At 46.5% G+C, this 22,239-nt stretch overlaps 1 protein-coding gene and 1 long non-coding RNA gene across 9 annotated transcripts in view; one reads left to right on the plus strand and one right to left on the minus strand.

Annotated features, from left to right (window-relative positions):
* vmp1 (vacuole membrane protein 1) overlaps positions 1 to 22,239 on the plus strand; it is a 179,411-nt gene that overhangs the window by 142,784 nt on the left and 14,388 nt on the right. For all 8 annotated transcript variants that reach the window (XM_038814654.1, XM_038814648.1, XM_038814653.1 and 5 more), the window contains one exon: positions 8,554 to 8,615. In XM_038814654.1, coding sequence (XP_038670582.1) covers positions 8,554 to 8,615 — 62 coding nt within the window. The remainder of the gene's footprint in view (positions 1 to 8,553; positions 8,616 to 22,239) is intronic.
* Positions 15,798 to 19,581, minus strand: LOC119975114. The gene is made up of 3 exons (XR_005462657.1): positions 19,097 to 19,581; positions 17,101 to 17,195; positions 15,798 to 16,904 (listed from the first exon to the last, which is right to left on the minus strand). It is a non-coding gene; the product is annotated as an uncharacterized LOC119975114 (long non-coding RNA).

Raw genomic sequence — 22,239 nt, forward strand, 5'->3', positions numbered from 1 at the left:
CACCCAAAGCTGATTATCTGGCCACTTGCCTCCGTACTATTTGTAAGGCCTTGCCATATGCAATGTTGCCTGCCATGTCTCTGAACGTTATGTTAATGACTACCTTGAAAAGTACATCATTTGGGACACCTTGAGGTCACAAATGGCATAATATGAATGAAAGTTCTTTCTTCTTGCCACTAAGTCAAGCTGAAACCTCTAGCCTGTTTCACTATTGCCTATCAGAGTCATGTATTCCTGACTTGTGTGCTGTGCTGAAAGTACAGATTATTCTTTTTTTTCCCTCTGAGCCTGTGGTAGAAATGTGATTTGGATTACCTACAGACTAGAAACAAATGGGAAAGTGTAAGCAAAACAGAATTGGGCAGCCTGCCAAAGGATGATTTGACCTCTACCCACTAAGGTCCAACATTATCGTGTTTTTGTTTATTGCTACTGCACAGTAAAAATTCTTCTGTTTGATTCTTTTAAACCAATGTAATTTTGTCTTTGGAAACTATCTGGAATCTCCTAGTATGTAATCCCAGCAAACCATAATAAGCACTGCGGGTTCAATTGCTGTTGCTTCGTAAATATAAATGCTGGTGGATAACTGGGGGTGATTGAGGCAATAACCTTATCAGAAAGTTTAGAATCGGGGCCTTGTGAACGCAGCAGTGGCTGCCTTTTCACGGGCTGCGGCTTGACTCATCTTTTAATGCATCCTTTCGTCCCAATGCACATTTCGTATTTGTCTTTTCTCGGGTGCATGGCTTGTGCTATGCCCGAGAAATGTTTGGTCAGTGTTCTTGCAAGAGCCGAAATAAGATGTTAAAATCCTCATTTGTCTCTGATGGCCGGAGTAGGCTGGGGTGGGGCCTGCTTTCAATGGTGCAGTTGCTATTGAGTGGGGTCCTCTTCTTCCTCTTTTTTTTCTCTTCCGGGATGCCTCAAGAGGCCTCCACTGCATCTCTCCTTGCTTTATCCCTGGGCTACTTTTTTTTTTTAAATAATTTTTATTCAAATTTTTCAACAACAAATTTTCTCCCAACAATAAAGTAAACAAGGTGTAAACAGAAATAGAAATCCCCCCCAGTACAAAGCAATAAATTAATAACTTAATAACAATACAAAAAAGAAAAAAATAGCAAACACGCCGTCGCAAAGACAAAAACCCCCTTAACAAACCCCAAACCCGCCCCTCCTTAACCTCCCCCCCCCCCCCCCCCCCCCCCCCCCGCCAGAAAATCGAGAAAGGGCTGCCACCGCCGGAAGAACCCTTGTACCGACCCCCTCAGGGCAAACTTAACCTTCTCCAGCCTGATGAACCCGGCCATGTCATTGCTCCAGGCCTCTGGGCTCGGGGGCTTCGCGTCCCTCCACTGTAAGAGAATCCTACGCCGGGCTACTAGAGACGCAAAGGCCAGGGTACCGGCCTCTCTCGCCTCCTGCACTCCCGGCTCCGATGCTACCCCAAAGATCGCGAGCCCCCAGGCCGGCTCCACCCTGAACCCGACCACCTTGGACAAAGTCCCCGCCACCCCCTTCCAAAACCCCTCCAACGCCGGACATGCCCAGAACATGTGGGTGTGGTTCGCCGGGCCTCCCGAACACCTCCCACGCCTGTCCTCTTCCCCCAAAGAACCGGCTCACCCTGGCCCCAGTCATGTATGCCCTATGCAGCACCTTCAGCTGAATTAAGCTGAGCCGTGCGCAAGAAGAGGATGAGTTCATCCTCCCCAGGGCATCCGCCCACGTCCCATCGTCAATCTCTTCCCCTAGCTCCTCCTCCCACTTCGCTTTCAACTCTTCCACCGAGGCCTCCTCCTCTTCCTGCATCATCTGATAAATTGCCAAGATCCTACCCTCACCGACCCACATCCCCGAGAGCACCCTATCCTGCACCCCCCTAGGTGGCAGGAGCGGGAACTCCGCGACCTGCCGCTTAACAAACGGCCTAATCTGCATATACCTGAAAGCTTTCCCGGGGGGGAGGCCCCACTTCCCCTCCAACTCCTCTAAAGTCGCAAACTTCCCATCGAGGAAAAGTCCCCCATCCGCCTGCCCTATACCAACTCAAAAACCCACTATCTATTCTCCCTGGTGCAAACCGGTGATTGCCCCCTATCGGAGCCCACACTGAGGCCTTCACTTCCCCCCCCTATGCCGCCTCCACTGCCCCCAAAGTTTGAGGGACGCCACCACTACCGGACTCGTAGAGTACCTTGCCGGGGGGTGTGGGAGCGGGGCCGTCACCAATGCCTCCAAACTCGTACCCACACAGGACGCCACCTCCAACCTCTTCCATGCGGCAACCTCCCCCTCCATCACCCACCTGCGAATCATTGCCACTTTCGCAGCCCAGTAATACTCACACAAGTTGGGCAACGCCAAGCCGCCTACCTCCCTTCCTTGCTCCAGGAATACCCTCCTCACTCTCGGGGTCTTCCGTGCCCACACGAACCCCAGAATGCTCTTATTAACCTGCTTAAAAAAAGTCTTCGGAATCAATATGGGGAGGCACTGGAAAAGAAACAAAAACCTCGGGAGCACCGTCATCTTAACTGACGGGACCCTACCCGCCAAAGAGAGTGGCAGCGCGTCCCACCTCCTGAACGCCTCCTCCATCTGTTCCACCAGCCTCAAAGTTTAGCCTATGCAGGGCCTCCTAGCTATCTGGACCCCAAGATATCTAAAGCTCCTCTCCGCCCTCTTAGAGCCCTCAGGGGCTGGTTTAGCTCACTCAGCTAAATCGCTGGCTTTTAAAGCAGACCAAGCAAGCAGGCCAACAGCACGGTTCGATTCCCGTACCAGCCTCCCTGGACAGGCACCGTAATGTGGCGACTAGGGGCTTTTCACAATAACTTCATTGAAGCCTACTCGTGACAATAAGCGATTTTCATTTTCATTTCAACAGGAGCTCTCCTATCTCCCTCTCCTGGTCCCCCAGGTGCAGCACAAACAGCTCACTCTTCCTCACGTTGAGCTTGTAGCCCGAAAAGTCCCCAAGTACCTTCAACACCTCTGGCAACCCCCCCGCCGGATCTGCGACGTACAACAGTAAATCATCTGCGTACAGCGACAACCTGTGCTCTCCCCCCCCCCCCCCCCGCACAATCCCCCTCCAGTTCTTCGAATCCCTCAGCGCCATGGCCAAGGGCTCAATCGCTAACGCGAAGAGCAGGGGAGACAAGAGGCACCCCTGCCTCGTCACCCGGGAAAGCCGAAAGTCCTCTGACCTCCTCCCATTCGTCACCACAATTGCTACCGGGGAGCTATACACAACCTCACCCAGCTGATGAATCCCTCACCAAGCCCAAACCTCCTCAGCACTTCCCACATGTAGCTCCACTCCACCCTGTCAAAAGCTTTCCCCGCATCCATCGATGCTACTATTTCCACCTCCCCAGCCGCCGACGCCATCATTATAACATTGAGAAGCCGCCGGACATTGACATTCAGCTGCCTCCCCTTCACAAACCCCGTTTGGTCCTCATGGATAACCATCGGGACCACATCTTCCACTCTCCTGGACAGTACCTTAGCCAACAACTTTGCATCCACGTTGAGGAGCGAAATCGGCTTGTAAGACCCACACTGGAGGGGGTCCTTATCCCGCTTCAGGATCAGTGAGATTATTGCTCTGGACATCGTCGGGGGCAGAGCCCCCCTTCCCTCGCCTCATTCAGGGTCCTCCCAAGCAGTGGGCCCAGCAGATCTGAAAACTTTTTATAAAACTCCACCGGGAACCCATCAGGTCCCGGTGTTTTCCCTGTCTGCATGCTCCCCAGCGCCTCCATCAGCTCTTCCAACTCAATTGGGGCCCCCAGACCCTCCACCCGCTCATCCTCTACTCTAGGGAGCTCCAGCTTATCCAGAAAGCGGTCCATCCCGCCCACCTCCCTAGGGGGCACCGCCCGGTACAGCCCCTCGTAAAAGGATCTGAACACCCCATTAATGCCCCTGCCACTCCGCACCAAGTTCCCTCCTGCATCTGTGACACCCCCTATCTCTCTCACTGCCTCCCGCTTCTGGATCTGGTGGGCCAGCATCCGACCTGCCTTCTCCCCATACTCATATACCGCCCCCTGTGCCCTCCTCCACTGCGCCTCCGCCTTCCGGGTGGTCAGTATATCAAACTCCGCTTGGAGACTGCAATGCTTCCTCGAAAGCCCCTCTTCTGGGACATCCGCATATCTCCTGTCCACCCTTACCATTTCTTCCACCAGCCTCTCCCTCTCAACCCTCTCCCCCCTCTCCCTGTGCGCCCGAATGGATATCAGCTCCCCTCTAACCACTGCCTTCAGCGCTTCCCAAACCACCCCAACTTGCACCGCCCCGTTATCATTGGCTTCCAAATACCCCTATGGACCCGCCCACATACTTCCTCCTCTGCCAAAAGTCCCACATCTAACCTCCACGGCGGGCGCTGATCCTTCCCCTCCCCCAGCTCCAGGTCCACCGAATGCGGAGCATGGTCAGATATGGCTATCGCCGAATACTCCACCCCCACCACTCTCGGGATTAGCAATCCCTGGGCTACTTGGATGTGAAGTTCAATCCTGGCCATGTTGGAGCCCGCTGGGTTTCAGTACTTAGGTGTGAGTTTGCTTTGAATGTTCTTTTTATTGGTGGCGTTGGCTTTTCTCTTGGGCAGTCCTGGTTGGTGTGGTGGGTTGCCTGCTGCCAGGGGAGTCGGCTGTCCTGCCCTCCCTCCCTCCCAGAGTTTCCTTTTTGAGCAACTTTGAGATGAACCACCCACCCCCTTCTCATCGGGGTGTGGGCCCCACTTTTGACTGGGACCAGAATGATTTTTCTTTCTTGGGTATTGGGATTTGTGGATGTCCTGTTGTTCCCTTTGGAGGCGTGTTGTCTGCTTGTCAGTTGAGTGGTCCATTCCTCTTCAGTTTATGGTCCCTCCCCGAGTGCTGTGTGATTTTTTTTTCCAAGTAAGGGACAATTTAGCATGGCCAATTCACCTATCCTGCCCATCTTTTTGGGTTGTGAGGGTGAGACCCACTCAGACACGGGGAGAATGTGCAAACCCCACATGGACAGTGGTCCGGAGCCGAGATCGGGTCCGAAGCCGAGAACGAACCCGGGTCATCAGAGCCGTGAGGCAGCAGTGCTAACCATTGTGCCACCGTGCTGCCCACGAGTGTTGTGATGAGTTATGTCCTGAACTCTTAATATCCAGGGGAGGTCCGTTCTGATTTATCTGGAGGGTCAGTCTAGTAGCTCGGGTCTTATCCCTCTTCGTAGCCTTCTGTGGAAGGCCCTGGGTCTGAGAACAGCTTGGACTTGTTACTACAAGTCCTGTCTTCATTATTTTTTGACTATATGATTGATACTGGTTCTGTTCTGGGCCTGGATGAGGGTTAGGTTGCGTCTTGAGATGCTTATGTAACTTCCCCTTAGGACTGGAGTTCTCGAGGACATTCTTTTTCTTTGTAGTGCTGTGTATGAAGTATCTGCTCTTGGCTTTTACATGGATGCAGTTGGGTCTGATATCCGAGAGAGATGCCTTTGTCGAGTTGCTGATGCCTGTGGTGCTCCTGGAGCTGAGGGGTTTGTGTGTTGGTGTGCACCTGAGCAGTGTGAGCAGTGCAGCATGGGAGGATGTGCACCGACCTGTCATGTCAAGTTTTTATGACTTTACCCGGTTCTTCCTTTGACTTCTGGTGGGGTCACGGGAATAATCGGTTCGCCCAATGATTTTACCGAGCCAGTTGTGGTGCCTGTGAATGTTGAGCCTTTTCTTTCTGCTCTCCTTGTCTTTGGTATTATTTTGTAAATTTGTTGTGTCTGTTTCTAAAATGTTAAATTCTAATAAATGTACTTTTATTAAAAAAAAATTCAGAATTTTCCTGAGACAGGGATACAGCCTTCAAAATCATTTTGTTTTCAAATATTTGACCTAAATCCGTTATCTTGTGGATCCACAGTTAAGGTACGGAGGTAGGTTTGGCAGGAAAAATGAAAAATAAACCTATATTGAAAATGCTGGGCTCTGCGAGGCAGAGATATTTAGGAGTCCGTTTGCATGAATCACAAAAGGCTAGTATGCAGATACAGCAAGTAATTAGGAAATCTAATAGAATGTTAACATTTATTGCGAGGGGAATTGAATACAAAAGTAGGGAGGTTATGGTTCAGTTATGCAGAGCATTAGTGAGACCACGGGCGAAATTCTCCGACCCCACGCAGGGTCGGAGAATTGGCGGGAAGCGGCGTTATTTCCGCTCCCGCAGGTTTTTGAATTCTCCCGCCGGTCATAAACCGGCGTTGTGCAAATCCCGCCGGCAGCCTGTGAAAACAGCTGGCGCCGGCGGGATTTCATTTTTTTAAAACTTACCTCAAATCTCCGGCCCGGATGGGCCGAAGTCCCGCCACTGGGAGGCCTTCTCCCGCCGCCGAGGTTTAAACCACCTCTGGAACGGCGGGCTCAGCGGCGCGAGCAGGCCCCCGGGGTCCTGGGGGGGCGGGGGGCGATCGGACCCGGGGGGGTGCCCCCACGGAGGCCTGGCCCGCGATCGGGGCCCCCCGCTCACTCCGCGGGGCAGTGCCGTGGGGGCACTCTTTCTCCTTCCGCGCCGCCACGGCCTCCGCCATGGCGGACGCGGAGGAGAACCCCGCATCGCGCATGCGCCGGCAGTGACGTCAGCGGCTAGCTGCCGCTGACGTCACTGCCGGCGCATGCGCCGACCGCCGAAAGCGTTTCGGCCAGCCCCGCTTCCGACTGCGCCGGGTGTTTGCGCCAGTCTTCTGGTGCAAACTGCTCCGGCGCGGGGCTGGCCCCCAAAGGTGGGGAGAATTCCCCACCTTTGGGGAGGCGCGACCCCTGAGTGGTTGGCGCCACTCCCCTATGCCGGCACCCTCCGTCACGCCGGGTAGGGGAGAATCCAGCCCCACATCTGGAGTATACCACATCTGGAGTATTATGTACAGAATTGGTTTCCTTATTTAAGGAAGCATGTAAATTCATTAGAAGCAATTCAGAGAATGTTTACTGGATTAGGTGGATTATCTTTTGAGGAAAGGTTGGGTGGGCTTGGCTGATATCTGCTGCAGTTTAGAAGAGTAAGATGCGACTTGATTGAAACATAAAATCCTGAGGGGTCTTGACCAGGTGGATGTGGAGAGGATGTTTCCTCTTGTGGGAGAATCTAGTACTAGACACCATTGTTTAAAAATAAGGGACCTCCTATTTAGGACAGAGATGAGGGTAATTTTTTTCTCAGAAGGTTGAGGGTCTTCCCCAAAACTTTCTTCCCCAAGAGGCAGTGTTTGAATATTTTTAAGGCGAAGTCAGCAAGATTCTTTTATTAACAAGGAAGTGAAAGGTTAGTGTGGGTAGAAGGGAATGTGGAGTGCAGGTTGCAATCAATTCTAATTCATATGTCAGTACATCATAGAATTTCAGATCATAGAATTTTCAGTGCAGAAGGAGGCCATTCGGCCCATCAAGTCTGCACCGGCTCTTGGAAAGAGCACCCTACCCAAGCCCACACCTCCACCCTATCCCCCTGACCAGTAACCCCACCCAACACTAAGGGCAATTTTGGACACCAAGGGCAATTTATCATGGCCAGTCCACCTAACCTGCACATCTTTGTGGGAGGAAACCGGAGCACCCGGAGGAAACCCACGCACACACGGAGAGAATGTGCAGACTCCGCACAGACAGTGACCCAAGCCGGGAATCGATCCTGGGACCCTGGAGCAATGAAGCAATCGTGCTAACCACTATGCTACCGTGCTGACCCCGGGCTTTTTAAAATTCCAATTTATGCAGTAACAGAAGTTACTAAGAAATAATGCAGTTGAGGGAGCCGTATGCTTGATGGTTAGTAAAATACCGATGGAAGGTGGGTCAGTAATTCTAAACTAACACGCTCAATGGCAAATGGCACCTCTTTCTCCTTCAGCCCCTCTCTCGTTTTTTTATCGATGTTGCTGGGTTCAGTGTTTATCGGAATTTTCCTTTCTTGCTGCTTCAAACTGCCACATTTGCTATCCGAAGCCTCTTCCTCCTTCCTCTTCCACCCTCACTATGGTTAAATTGAGGCTCTTCACGCTGGCATGTAATCTAATTTGTTCTTCTCCTGGAGCTTGAAGCTGTGGGATGCCTCACCTCCCGCAGTCATTCCTTCTACAATTGACAACACAAACTTAGTATTGTCTGACTGCATTGTTCATCTGGTCTTCTCTCTCTCTCTCTCTCTCTCCTTCGCCCCCCCCCCCCCCCAAAACACTTTTCAACCTTGGTCACCTGTACTGTTTATGGGTTTTGCTATTCTCCAAGACGTCCCAATTAATCAAAAAATGCTGCTCACCCACTATGCTTTGTGTTCCATGGCTTACTTCTAAGTATTTTAAAAAATAAATAAGTCACTTGCATCTTTCCAGTATACATAAAATCAATGTCTCAGATGTTATCTATCTTTGGTTCGATGGGTATATTAATTGAGCAAATCTCTTCTTGTTCCTCTAAGTGACTTTATTCTTTGGGTGCCTGTTTTATCCCAAGCTAATTTTTCTTCAACTAACTTATCTTTTTTGTTTAACCCACAGAAACTGTTTGTTATTATAATGTTCAGCAAGCACATAGTGGAACAGATGGTGTCCTTGATAGGGTGAGTAATTTATCTACTGATCTTCACGTCTGCCTTGTCAGAATGGAAAGCTTGGTGGGTGGAATTGCCTAAGAAAGGGTTAACTGAAATGAATATATCATTACTTCCTCCTTGAGACCTAATCCACCTGCGATGGCGGTTGATTCATTTTAAAGACTTTACTCTCAACCGTAGGTGCAAAGTTTGCCCGCCTTGTGCTAGGAGTTTAATCTCTAATGGAACTTGGGTCGTGTCAGATATACCAAATCAATAAAAACCCACTTTCAGTTTTCTTTGAAAATATATCTCCATACTTTTGATCATTTGGACATGTTGGGTCAGCATAAAAAGGCACCTGCGCATTTGTTTACTTGATGTACAAAGTTCTTCTTCCTGAAATCCTGCAGATTTTAATCTTGTTTTATGTCTGCTGAAAAATAATACCACTTGGACAGAAGTAGCTCACTTGATAAGTAGAGGTGGAAATCTGGAGCAGAGTAGCGAATACAAAGGAATTTGTCTTTCTGTGATCCAGACTACGGCACTTTATTTAGGCTGAACTATTGAATTCCCCCGATTGCAGAAATACAGTAGTTTTATTCAAAAAGGAGCCCCATAGTGTGCTGCTTCTCTGTGAAGACTGCTTGTGCGATCTCAGTCCAGTTGATAAGGGAGCACAAAATTCTTGTTAATTTGGGTTGAAAGGTTATCCCACTGGTGCGGTGGGAGGGTGCTCCTGTGAATTTGTAGTTAAGACACAATATTGTCATCCAGTGAGGGGATCTTTGTTCTGTTTCTCGCTGTGCCATTGACATGTTTATGCTTAATGTTGAAACTAGCTCCTGAAATGGGACGGGTTTCTCCGCAGTACTAACATCCCTCACCTTGATGAACATACAAATAATAAAGTGGGTTGGGGTATGATTTATGCAAGACTGCATGTCATGGGATCTATTGTTGCTGGTGCAAATTCTTGATGAGTAAAGCAAAGTTGTTACAATTTTGCATGTCATTCCTTTATTCATCTTTAGAACTGTAACTAAGTAATTGTACTTTCTGAATCATGCAGATGGATTATCTTACAGTGGTGGAGCAATAACCTTGATCATATAATTTATGAGCTAATTCATATGGATTGATCTAATTTTACCGACAATAGTATATATAAACGGTTATGGTTGGTGGACAGTGAGTAATCAGTTGTAACTAGTCTCTGGGTTGGAATAGCATCAATAAATGCTTGAGCTTTGCTCTCATGTACTCTGAACAGTTCTTGGAATGGTGGTGGCTGAAGGGAGATTTGATCAAGGTGTGTAAAATAATGAGGTGCCTAGATAGCATGGCAGGGAAGGATCTGTTTTCCTTAATAGTGAAACCTGTTGGCATACAATGAAAGTAATTGGTAGAAAATTAGAGGTGAATATTTTTTCAGTTGGGCGAGTCTTGGTCCCACCACTTGAAAGGGTGGTTGAGGCAAAACCCCCCATTGCATTTTAATGGTACTTGGATATGCACTTGCAATTAAGTAACTTACAAGGCAACAGACCAAGTGCTGGAAAGTGGGATTAAGCTCAATGGTTCTTTTAAGGCTAGCACAGATGTGATGCACTAACTGATCTCCTTTGTGTAAATTTTCTATTTCACTATGAATTAGAATGGTTATACCCCAGACGGAGACCATTTAGCCTACCACATCAGTGCCAGCTCTCTGTAAGAAATGAATGAAAATTGCTTATTGTCACGAGTAGGCTTCAAATGAAGTTACTGTGAAAAGCCCCTAGTCGCCACATTCCGGTGCCTGTTCGGGGAGGCTGTTATGGGAATTGAACCGTGCTGCTGGCTTGCCTTGGTCTGCTTTCAAAGCCACCGATTTAGCCCAGTGAGCTAAACAGCCACTCAATTAGTCCCACTCCCTTTGCTTTTCCTTGTAGTCCTGCATTTTTTTTTATCTTCAGGAAATTATCAATTCCTTTTTAAAGCCACAATTGAATCAGCCTTCACCACATTCTTAGGTGGTACAATCCACTTGCTGCGTGAAATATATTTTCCCTCGTGTCTTTGTTACTTTTTGTTGGTCAAACATCTTAAACCGATGTTCTTTGGTTCTTGACCCTTCCAACAATGAAAATAGTTTCTCCCGTTTTACTCATCAAACACCTCATGATTGCGACCTTCACTTCTCGTAAAAAGACAAAAAGGACAGCCCCAGCTTCATCAATGTATCCTTGTAATTGAACACTCTCTCATCCCTGGAACCATACTCAAGAAGGCGACTCATTGTCACCTTTTCGAGGACAATTAGGGTGAGCAATAAAAAAGTGCCACCTAGTCAGTGATGCCCACATCCCAGGAAAAGATCTTTTTTTAATTAGCCACTTGATCAACCTGTCCTGCATCTTCAACAATTTATGAAAATTTTTAAATTTTGCCCTGCACACCCAAATCAAGATCATTAATGTAGAGCATGAAAGGCAACAGCCCTAATATCGCCACCTGGGGAACTTTGTCAAATGCTTTTTGGAAGCCCATGCACATATCATTAGGTGCATTACCTTCATCAACTCTCTGTATGTAATGACCACAGCAGATGTTAATTGCTGAGCAAACCAAGTCCCAGGGGGAAACTTGCCTAATAGGCAATACACTTTTTTAAATTCTGAAAACAAGAAGAAAAGTACCAAATTAGCAGAAAGAAGTACAGTAACACTTTTGGGATTTTAAACATTCAAAGTAAAAGGTTTATTAACAAAAGAAAAGAAAACTTATGGAGTCAAGTTTACAGTTCCATAGTTAAAATTAGTCTTCCAAAACATTCCCCACTAAAGGACTTTTTACTTAGTCACACCCACAAGTAAACACCTTGGGTGCAGCTCTCCCTTATGGATGTCGATTCGGGGGAACCACAGATTTGAGCCAGGGAGGTGGGATGGAAATTTCCGGAAATGGGAAGAGAAGGGGATTAAGACGCTAAAAGATTTGTTTATTAGGGATCGGTTTGCAGGACTGAGGGAGCTGGAAGCGAAGTATGGGCTGGAGCAGGGAGAAATGTTTAGATACATGCAGGTTCGAGATTTTGCCAGGAAGGAGATACAGAGCTTACCGGAGGAACCGGCCTCCACATTGCTGGAGGACGTGCTGACGACAAGGGGACTGGAGAAGGGGTAGTGTCAGCGGTGTATGGAGCAATTTTGGACGAGGATAAGGCACCACTGGAAGGGATCAAAGCAAAGTGGGAGGAAGAGTTGGGGGAGGTTATAGAGGAGGGGGTCTGGTGTGAGGTGCTCCGGAGAGTAAATGCCTCCATCTCATGTGCGAGGCTGGAGCTGATACAGCTGAAGGTGGTATACAGAGCACACCTCACAAGGGCGAGGACGAGCCGATTCTTTGAAGGAGTAGAAGATATGTGTGAGCGTTGTGGGGGGTGGGGGCGCTAATCACGTTCATATGTTTTGGTCCTGTCCAAAGCTAAAGGAGTACTAGAAGGAGGTTTTTAGGGTAATTTCCAAGGTGGTGCACGTGGAACTGGACCCGGGTCCCCTGGAGGCCATATTCGGGGTGTCGGACCAGCCGGGGTTGGAAACGGGTGTGGAGGCAGATATCGTAGCCTTCGCCTCGTTGATCGCCCGAAGGCGGATCCTGCTGGGATGGAGAGCAGCCTCTCCACCCTGTGCCCTGGCGTGGCGGGGGGACCTGTTGGAATACTTGACCCTTGAGAAGGTAAAGTTTGAACTGAGGGAAAGGACGGAGGGGTTCTACAAGTCATGGGCATTATTCATTCTGCACTTTCAAGAACTGGATAACATCGAACATTAGTTGGGGGGGAGGGTGGGAGGGAGGGTTGGGGGGGAGGGGGGCTGTGTGTATTAAGGGTTACTATGGGTAATCCCGGATTCCTTTTTGTCATTTGTTTATGCAAACATGCGGGCTGATGTTTGGCGGTTGGTAGGAGGATGGGATCGTTGTTATTGTTGTGGGGATTGACATGCTTGTTTCTGATTATTGTTTATTGTTGGTGGGTGTAAATTCGGGAGAAAATGTGAAAAAGGAGAATAAAAATATTTTAAAAGAAACAAACCCATCTAACTCTGTCCATGTACAAGACCTTTCATATCTGAGGTCCAACCATTTTTACTGAGCAATCAAGTCTGACGGCCAAAGCTCTGGACATCACTAAAATTGAAACAGGTGATAGGAACTTGGTGTAATAGCGTTTTACTGGCCTGAAGTTTGAAGGAGAATAAGAAAGTTAAAAGAAGCAAGAAATTCATATGCTTCAGCACCTGAAAAAGTTATTTAGCGTAGAAGACCTCATGATGAGTTTTTATTTCAAAGGTCCATTGAAGTATATTTCCGCCACTATTGCACATGTCAGACTCTGATTTAAAAAAAAACTTTATGGCCAAGTTGTTGCACCTTCTAATCACTTGGCAAAATCTGATGTAGATGCCCTGATGCCTGACTGATAACTGTTGACCAGACATTATGCTGCCATGTAGTAAAGTAGCACGGTAAAAAGGTAAAGTCACCATATTCCCAGATGACCATAGGCTGCTTTCCCTTTGACAGGGAGAGCTGACTGGTGGTGATTTAACCTGAGGGTCACCACACCTCAGGCAAGGGGCAAGGTTGAGAACATAGAACATACAGTGCAGAAGGAGGCCATTCGGCCCATCGAGTCTGCACCGACCCACCCAAGCCCTCACTTCCACCCTATCCCCGTAACCCAATAACCCCTCTGAGTCTTTTTGGCCACTGAGGGCAATTTATCATGGCCAACCCACCTAACCTGCACGTCTTTGGACTGTGGGAGGAAACCGGAGCACCCGGAGGAAACCTGCGCAGACACGGGGAGAACGTGCAGACTCCGCACAGATAGTGGCCCAGCGGGGAATTGAATCTGGGACACTGGCGCTGTGAAGCAACAGTGCTAGCCGCTTGTGCTACCGTGCTGCCCATAGCAGCACAGTCGTACAAGCAGAAGGCGGAGTCTTCCTTAAATAACCTCCTCTCCTAAAGTAGTATTTGTCTAATCACATCCTTAAACAATCAGGGCCTTTCAGTTATTATTGGGGAAACAAGTGTTGTGCTTGTATATTACCTTTGGACTTGGATATGCTGCAGATGGGCCTGGAACAAGCAATTCTAGCTCCCGTTTTCTAAGAAAATCCTGTTTCCACTGAGTGTAAAATCTGATTTTGTTCTATACATTGTGGGACAATAGGTAACAGAAGCATCCTAATTACAGTTATGGAACTTGACTGCCGTCAACACTCCACAACCTGAAACGGCAAATTTAATTGTTGTGACTAAATAAATATAACTGAATTTAATCCTGGTTGGAAGCACAACAATTAAAAAAAAAAAAAAAAATTTGTTTTTATAATCTTTCCAATTAAAGGGCAATTTAGTGTGGCCAACCCACCTACCCTGCACATCTTTGGTTTGTGGGGGTGAGACCCACGCAAACATGGGGAGAATGTGCAAATTCCACGCAGACAGTGACCCAGGGCCGGGGTCGAACCTGGGTCATCGGCCACGTGACCCTGCAATGCTAACCACTGCGCCACCATGCTGCCCTAGAATCGCAAAATTAAGAATAAAAATTCAGAAAAAGGTCAATTTTAGATATCTAAATTTAAATCCTGTCATATGAAATTGAATTCAAGAGGTTATGTTTGGGTTGATACCAGAAAAAAATGCTGCTTATTGTTCACTAATTCTTCTGAGTAAGAAGTCTTACAACACCAGGTTGAAGTCCAACAAGTTTGTTTCAAACACTAGCTTTCGGAGCACTGCTCCTTCTTAGGGTGAACCTCTTCATTCAGCTGAGGAAGGAGCAGTGCTCCGAAAGCTAGTGTTTGAAATAAACATGTTGGACTTTAACCTGGTGCTGTAAGACTTCTTACTGTGTTTACCCCAGTCCAACGCCGGCATCGCCACATCATAATTCTTCTGAGGGAGGGCCCCCCAGGGCCCCCCATAGTCATATGTGATATTATTGGCGCTTAATGCCATCTGAAGTGTACTGGTAACATTGACTTGTGCAAACACCATCTTAACCCAATTATGGATGGGAATTAAACATGGCCTTGCCAATATCATTTATATGTCAAGAACACATTTTTTAAATTCTGATGCAATAAATGGAATTGAAAAGGACCCGTATTTAATTGGCTGAGGAGTGGTAAGTGTAGGCAAGGATGTATAACTGAAAGAGTTTGTACTGATAAGGCTGTGAAGGAATTACGCAGCAAGGACCAACATCTTGTAAGTTAAATGATTGGGGAACAGGAGTCAGTGGAGCTTACTGAAGATTAGTATGCTGAACTTGTATGTACGATTTGAAATAGTCGAAGTTTGTGGGAAGGAATCCAGTGGGCGCAAGGCGCCAGAGTCTGAACTCTGCCCCAAATGGGAGGCATCAAATTATGCTTGCGGAGGTAGGTCGTAAACCTACTTGCGATCTACCTGCGTGGGATCCAGTGGCCTCCCTCGATTCTTCGGCCTCTCCAGGAAGGCTACAGCCGGGTGCCGATCAGTGCTGGTGCACACAAACGTGGACCAGCAGATCGGCACCCAGGGGGTCTCCCAGGCCATCTGAGAGGCCTGGGTGATCAGGGTAACTGCAGGATTGCTCCCTGATCCTCCCCCTGGAACGTGGGCACCTTGGCACTGCAATCCTGGCACCTCCAAGGTGCCCAGATGGCACTGCCAAGCCCGCAGGAGCACTGCCTGGGTGCCAGGGTGGCAGTGCAAAGGTGCCAGGGGGGCACTGTCGGGGGGGGGGGGGGGGGGGGAGCCATGCCCATGAAATTAGAGTGATGGAGGGGTTTTTAAGGGTGGGGGGTACAGGGCAGATACGTAGGGGCCTTTGGGAGGTTTGGTGGGGTCCTGTAAGGGGGCTGGGGGGGGGGGCTGAAGAGGAGGGACCCCATAGTAGGGTGTCCTCACTTGGTTGGGGAGGGGGGGGTAGGGGAGTAGAGATAGTGTCCATGTGTGTGGGGGTGACATTGCCCATGGGTGGGGACCCACAAGCTCACTTAGAGATCGTCACTCTTTCAAAATGACGGCCCGATATTTCAGCTCCCCAGTGCTAAAACAAATTCTAAGTGTGGGCTAAACTGGTGAGAAACTCCCCAGGGCCAAAAAAAAGAGACCAAGTGTGATTGGATAGCGGTGGGGAACTCGTCAAGAGAGCGGCACGAAACTCCCTGAGAAACCCACCACACATGAGCTCCGAAATCTTTTGGGCGAATCGTGCCCAGTGTGTTTTGTAGAAATCAATGTGCATTACATTTTTTAAGTATGGGGAGGTAATATTAATGTCAAAAGAGATGCGGATTTTGCATTCTGTGGTAGGATATTTGACTTCCTTGTTTGGAGCTGCCTTTAAGTAACTCCAATTGCGTTGCTGTTTTTTCTGTCTTCTGTCCTTTTCTTTCAGCCTTTGCCCACCTTCTCCTCTGTCAACAAGTTCAGACGCATGAGATCTCTCTTGTTCTTTCTGCTTGTCTCACCTCTTTAGTCATCTACATTTTGCTGGCACAGATTCAGTCTGGTTTCTCCTGGTTCTACTTTATCACGAGACTAATCATTTAACCACAGAGCAATCACTTAAAGAGCATTCCAGTGTGTTGATATCACGTCACTTTTTCCCCTCACTTTCCTGTCCTAGAATTTTGGATTTGGATCGGTTATTGCTTTTAAAAAGTTGGATACAGCAGCTCACAGAACGCAAAAATTTACTTGAATATTTTGTGGTTCTGTAATTTAGTTGGTTCTGCTAATCAGATGGTGGCCAATATTCTTTCCATATTCCTCCTTTTTAGGGTAAGGCTTTAGATTCATGATGCGTGTTTACCACAAAGCATACTTTTGTTTGTTGGAAGTTGTGGTATAATCTAATAAATTTATTGGACCCTTTTGGAACAAGAAATGGGACTAAAGCACAAAAAAAACATGGTTTTGCGATGGATCCAATCTCCTTTATGACTATGTATCTGCATCCTTACTTTCCTGAAAATCTTGAATATTTTGTGAGCCCATTTCTATCAAGAACTAGCATTTATGCCTGTGCTTTTCATGACTTCCGGACATCCCAAAATGCTTTACTGCAATTAAATATTTTTGAAGTGTAATCTCTGTTGGGCAGTCTTTCCGATAACTTTCAGTCTTTCCGATAACTTTTTGACTTCAAAACGTTCCATTGATGTCCCTTCTTAATCTTAGCTTCCTATTTTTTTTACTTGTTTCCTGGTATTTGCATCTTCACTGTGTAAATCTTGTACTTCAATTTGGTCATCTTAAAATCTATTTTCCAAAGAAAACAAGACCTTGGTTAGCTTCCTGAAGATTTTTTAATATACCGAATCATGGGCAGCAGTAACCTTCCTCTAATCTGGTGGCCAGAATTGAATCTGACAGTCCAGGTGGGATCTAATTCCCTTTTTATGAATTTATCCTTTGACTGAAAACAATACCCGCAAGGCTGCATTTATTATCTCACCTTGTTGTCCTAAGACGGTTGGCCACGTTCTTGAACCCTTGCAGTCCTTGTGGTGATACTTCCCCAAATGATGTTGGGTAATCAAGAATTCTGACCTGGCAATAATAATGAAACTTCAGTGTATGTCCAAGTCAGGATGGTTTGTGGCTTGGAGATGATGCTAAGAGTTTTGTAGTGCTTGTTTTTGATAGTAGATATTGCAGGGATGAAGATGTTGTTAAAGTAACCCATCTAGTTGTAGGTAGCTGGCTGAGCGTTCCCTTGTTTGAGATACATTTGAACACACGAATTATGAGCCAGGAGGAGGCCACTCAGCCCCTGGAGCGTGCTCCACCATTTAACAAGGTTATGGCTGGTCAGATTTTAACCTCCAGCTCCACATTTCCTCCTACCATAATAACCTTTCACCCCCTTGCTTATCAAGAATCTATCTAGCTCTGCCTTTAAAATATTCAAAGACCCTGCTTCCACTGCCTTTTGGGAAAGAGAGATGCAAAGACCTGTAAAAATGAGAATGAACTGCAATGTCACATTGTCACCAGTCACATCCACCTTCATTTACATTAGGTATAACTTTATCCATTGAGGAAATTTTCCTTTCACCCCTATGGACTTCAGTTTTCCTGAGGCTATTTGGTGCCATACTCTATTAAATATTGCGCTGATGTTGAGGGCGTTTGCGTCCCGATCAAGGATGTGATGAAGTCTAGAACTGCTGAGCATTTGTGGACAGGCTATTGGGAAATCAGTGTACCTTGATATTATTTGTGACTGCATCCATTATTTTATTGATGATTAGGAGGAGGTTAATAACGTGGTAATTAACAGGGTTAGATTTTGTAGATAGGCTGCACCTGGAGAACTTTCTGCATTGTTTGCTAGGTGCCAAGGCAAATGCTGCACTGGCTAAGGGAATGGCCAGCTCTGGTGTACAGCTCTTCAGAATGTTGTCTGGGCCAATAACCTTCATGCCAAGTGCACTTGGCAAACTTTTTGTCATGTGGAATCAACTGAATTGGCAGTACGGTGCTATCTGCAAAGTTGAGACTTCTTGGAAGTGACCGTATAAAGTCATTGTGGAGACTTGAATGCGACGTTCAGCGTAGGCAGAAAATACATTATCGGCTGTAAAATCGTCACTGAAAATTTTCCCTTAACCATTGCCGAACAGAATCTCTGCCAGACCTAGGATTACAATGATACAAGGGGATCACAGTAGGATGCTGAGCCATCAAATTACAAACCTCAGATGATGCTTTTTGCCTGTGGTTCATTGACGAAAAGCTAAACCAAAAATAATCCAGCAATGTTTTGCAACTTGACCAGCATTAAATGTTTAATAACATTTGAAACAGGAGGTTATTTTTATTGCAGAGTTGTCAATTCTCCCAGTTCAAATAATAAATCTTGGAATCTAAACCGAGCACAATTCTATTTTTTTTTGTTCTTGTTCTTTGATTCCAGTTGCACAATAAACCACAGAACAGCTATTAGATTTTTGTTGGTCCATATAACCCCTTTTTCTATTCCTAACATTATTTTGAGTACAAACTCCTCTTTTCCTTTCCTACCCCCACCACAAAATTATTTGTCCTTTCCTCTTATTAGCTCAGTTTCCCTGGTCTGTATTGGGGAATAATGGACAACTTACTGTAGACCAGTGTTTTTCAAACTTTTTATCCGAGGACCCATTTTTTTCTCTCGTAAATTCAGAGTACCCAATTATTTTTTCCAATTAAGGGGCAATTTAGCGTGGCCAATTCACCTAACCTGCACATCTTTGGGTTGTGGAGGCGAAACCCACGCAGACACGGGGAGAATGTGCAAACTCCACACGGACAGTGACCCAGGGCCGGGATTCGAACCCGGGTCCTCAACGCCGTAGGCAGCAATGCTAACCACTGTGCCACCGTGCTTCCCTCGACCCATTTTTACCAAGCAGCCAACCTTCGTGATCTGTGTCAGCCGACCTTCGTGACCCACCATTTTCTCTTACCTTTAATGCGAGAGGTGAGCCTGCTTGGTCCTCACGATCTTACTCCAATCAGGTTCACAGGAGGAGAGGGCTATGCGCAGATCGGGTGCAGGAATAAGCCAGCTCCTTTGTGCCGTCTTTATCTTAGTGAGGACGGAAAATCCAACCTCGTACATGTAGGTTGTTGTGAAAGACTATAGCAACAAAATGCTTGTTTTACTCGGCTCCAGATACTCCTCTGATACACTACTCCAGAATGCTGACAGTTTCATTGACTTGTGCCGTGTTTTTAATATGCTGTCAAAGCTGAGGCACAGAACTTCAGTCAGCTTCATTTGGAGTCAGGCTTGCCAATCCATTTACAGTTTCCTTACTAATGCTGTTTTCTTCGATGTGTCGTAGCAGTGTGGGGAACATGGAGTAATTTGGATTTGCATGCAATTGCCAAACTTTCAGTGACGTTTGGAAAGCTGCGATTTCTTCACAGTACCGAAAGCAATCATCATCCTCCCTTGCAATTTGAGGTTCAGTTCATTTAGAACTGAAAAGATGTCCGCGCGGTAAGACATTGTTAGCATCCCAGTTTCATCAGCAAACGAATCAGCCAGTGAGGACAATTTCTCGAGGAGTAAAGCGTGGACTTCGTACCCTCAGTTCTTAAATTCTGAGTAGCTCCTCTGTTGACTGATCATTCCAGTAACTCTTCAAGCGGATGAAGTCCACCGTCATTGGGATTGACTGGTCACTGTTTCGATTCAATGTTTTACTGTAGTCTAAAAGGTCAGCAAAATACTTATGGCCACCCTTGCAGTACGCAAGAAGGCGAGTAGTGATGATTTCCCATGGCTTTTATTATATCCCTTACCAGTTCTGTCCATGAGTAAACCACGAGGAATATACACTCTCTCCAGATCATTTGAGTAATGTTTAGGGATGCAAGACAGATCGAGGCCATAGCCTTTTTTCATCATCAGTGATCACCACGCAGTCAGCCGCCGGCATGCCGCGATCGCACTTTGATCCAGGGTTCAGGTCCCAACACTCCCGGGCCGCATGCGCACTGATGAGCGAACATGCATGCGTAGTGCACCCGCATTTTTTTTAGCTGGTTGCGGCTGCCATTTTTAAAGCTGCTCGCAGCCGGCATTTTTAAAAGCCAGCTGTTGCGCGTGAATTCCCACGATTAGGAACGCCGCGATAGCTGGCTCCGTGACCCTCCGAACGCGACGGTGACACACCCGCGGGTCGCGACCCCCAATTTTAAAATGCCTGCTCTAGACTGATTAACATAAGAATGTTTCGGTTTGTGGATAGACAGAATTGACCTGTGTTTTTCCTTAAAACGATAACAATTCTGTTCTACATGCTCCCCTTTTCACCAGACTCCTCAATGCCTGCCCTTTCTAAAAAGGCATCTTCATAGAATCTTTGCAGTGCAGAAGGGGGCCATTTGGCCCATCGAGAGTCACTGGCTCTTTGAAAGAGCACTTTACCTAGTCCCACTCAGCTGCCATGTCCCCTTAACCTTACACATCCATTCTTTTCAGATAACAATCCAATTCCCTTTTGAATACCTCAATCAAACCTGCCTCCACCACTCAGGAAGTTTATTTTAGACTCCAACCACCCCTGGGTGAAAAAGGTTTTCTTCACATTTTTATTTCCTGCTTCTTGTATCCATTTTCCTATTCAATGGCCTACCCATCTAACACAGCTTTTATTACTTAGAGCCTCTCAATTCATGTCATCTGTATTCAGCAGTTAGCCTCAACCAGCTTTACTATCTTGAGAACTTCATTTAGATGATATTAAAAATCTCTCCTGCAAATAAAGCAATTCCAGCTCCCCAAACATTTCCACATAACTTATAATCCTGGTCTTTTTTGTTTCTTTCCATTGCTGTTTAGAGGATCTAGGAAAATAGGAAATAACAATTGATTTTTTTTTAAATAGCTCTTGAATTGAGCAGTTAAGACTTTCAGTCCAAAGTATAAACTGGCCTGTACTTATTCCTGGTGAATTCATCAATTCATATCCAACGAAGGGGTAGAAAATTGGATCTCTTGATATCCTTAAGCCAAAAGATCATTAGTTCAATCCCTGGTCCAGTCCAATCCAACTGAAGCTACCCAGGGAATCAATCAACTTCAGCAGTCTTGGTCTAGGGACCGTTCCAGCTCCTGAATGCATTGAGGTATCAAGTTGAGAAGAGATTGGAGCTTGGTGTCCTGCAAACAGCCGTGCATATGTATTCTGGGTTACTGGAGGATTGCAGGAACCATAGAACTTTGGCCCCATTTACTTTACCAGCATTTGGCTTTCCCAGGAAAGAATGAAAAGTGTTAGGATATTCTAATACATGTGACCTACAGAACCTATTTTGTCTTTGAAAGCTAATTTAATAGAAAGAAGGATCAATGGCAGCACGGTGGTGCAGTGGTTAGCACAGCTGCCTCACGGCACCAAGGTCCCAGGTTCGATCCTGGCCCAGGGTCACTGTCCGTGTGGAGTTTGCACTTTCTCCCCATGTTTGCGTGTGTTTCGCCCCCACAACCCAAAGATGTGCAGGTTAGGTGGATTGGCCACACTAAATTGCCCCTTAATTGGGAAAAATGAATTGGGTACACAAATTTTTTTTATTTTTTTTTAAAGAAAGAAGGACCAATATTGCTATAAAGATGGAATGAACTGAAAAGGTGCTTGGCAAACAAATGCAGGAAAGGTTTATTAAAATACTGTTTACTTTAGACGATAGAGTCTTCTTTAAATGTGTATGATGGCAACAACCATTTGCACTTCTGCAGTACCTTTACCCTAGCAATGTTTCACATTTAACTTTTTTATTCTTTCTTGGGATGTGACCCTCTCTGGAAAAGTCTTAACAATATTTCAATAGAATATACATAAGTATTCTGCTATGAGCTGACTGTCCAAATACATTCATGCACAAGTGAATTGTTTTGTGCAGACAGAATTCATAAAAAGGTTGGTTTCAGTTTTGTAAATAAAGACATTACACCTCAGTTAATCGCTGTCTCCAGATTCATTGGCGAGGTCATCTCATTACATTAGGATTCTCACTATTCATTTCAGATTTACATGGATGCCAAGACAATTCACAACCACAGGTTAATCATCTTGGGTTTACTAAGTGCTTTTTGCGC

This window comes from Scyliorhinus canicula, chromosome 12, assembly GCF_902713615.1.
Source record: "Scyliorhinus canicula chromosome 12, sScyCan1.1, whole genome shotgun sequence".
NCBI classification, from domain to species: domain Eukaryota; kingdom Metazoa; phylum Chordata; class Chondrichthyes; order Carcharhiniformes; family Scyliorhinidae; genus Scyliorhinus; species Scyliorhinus canicula.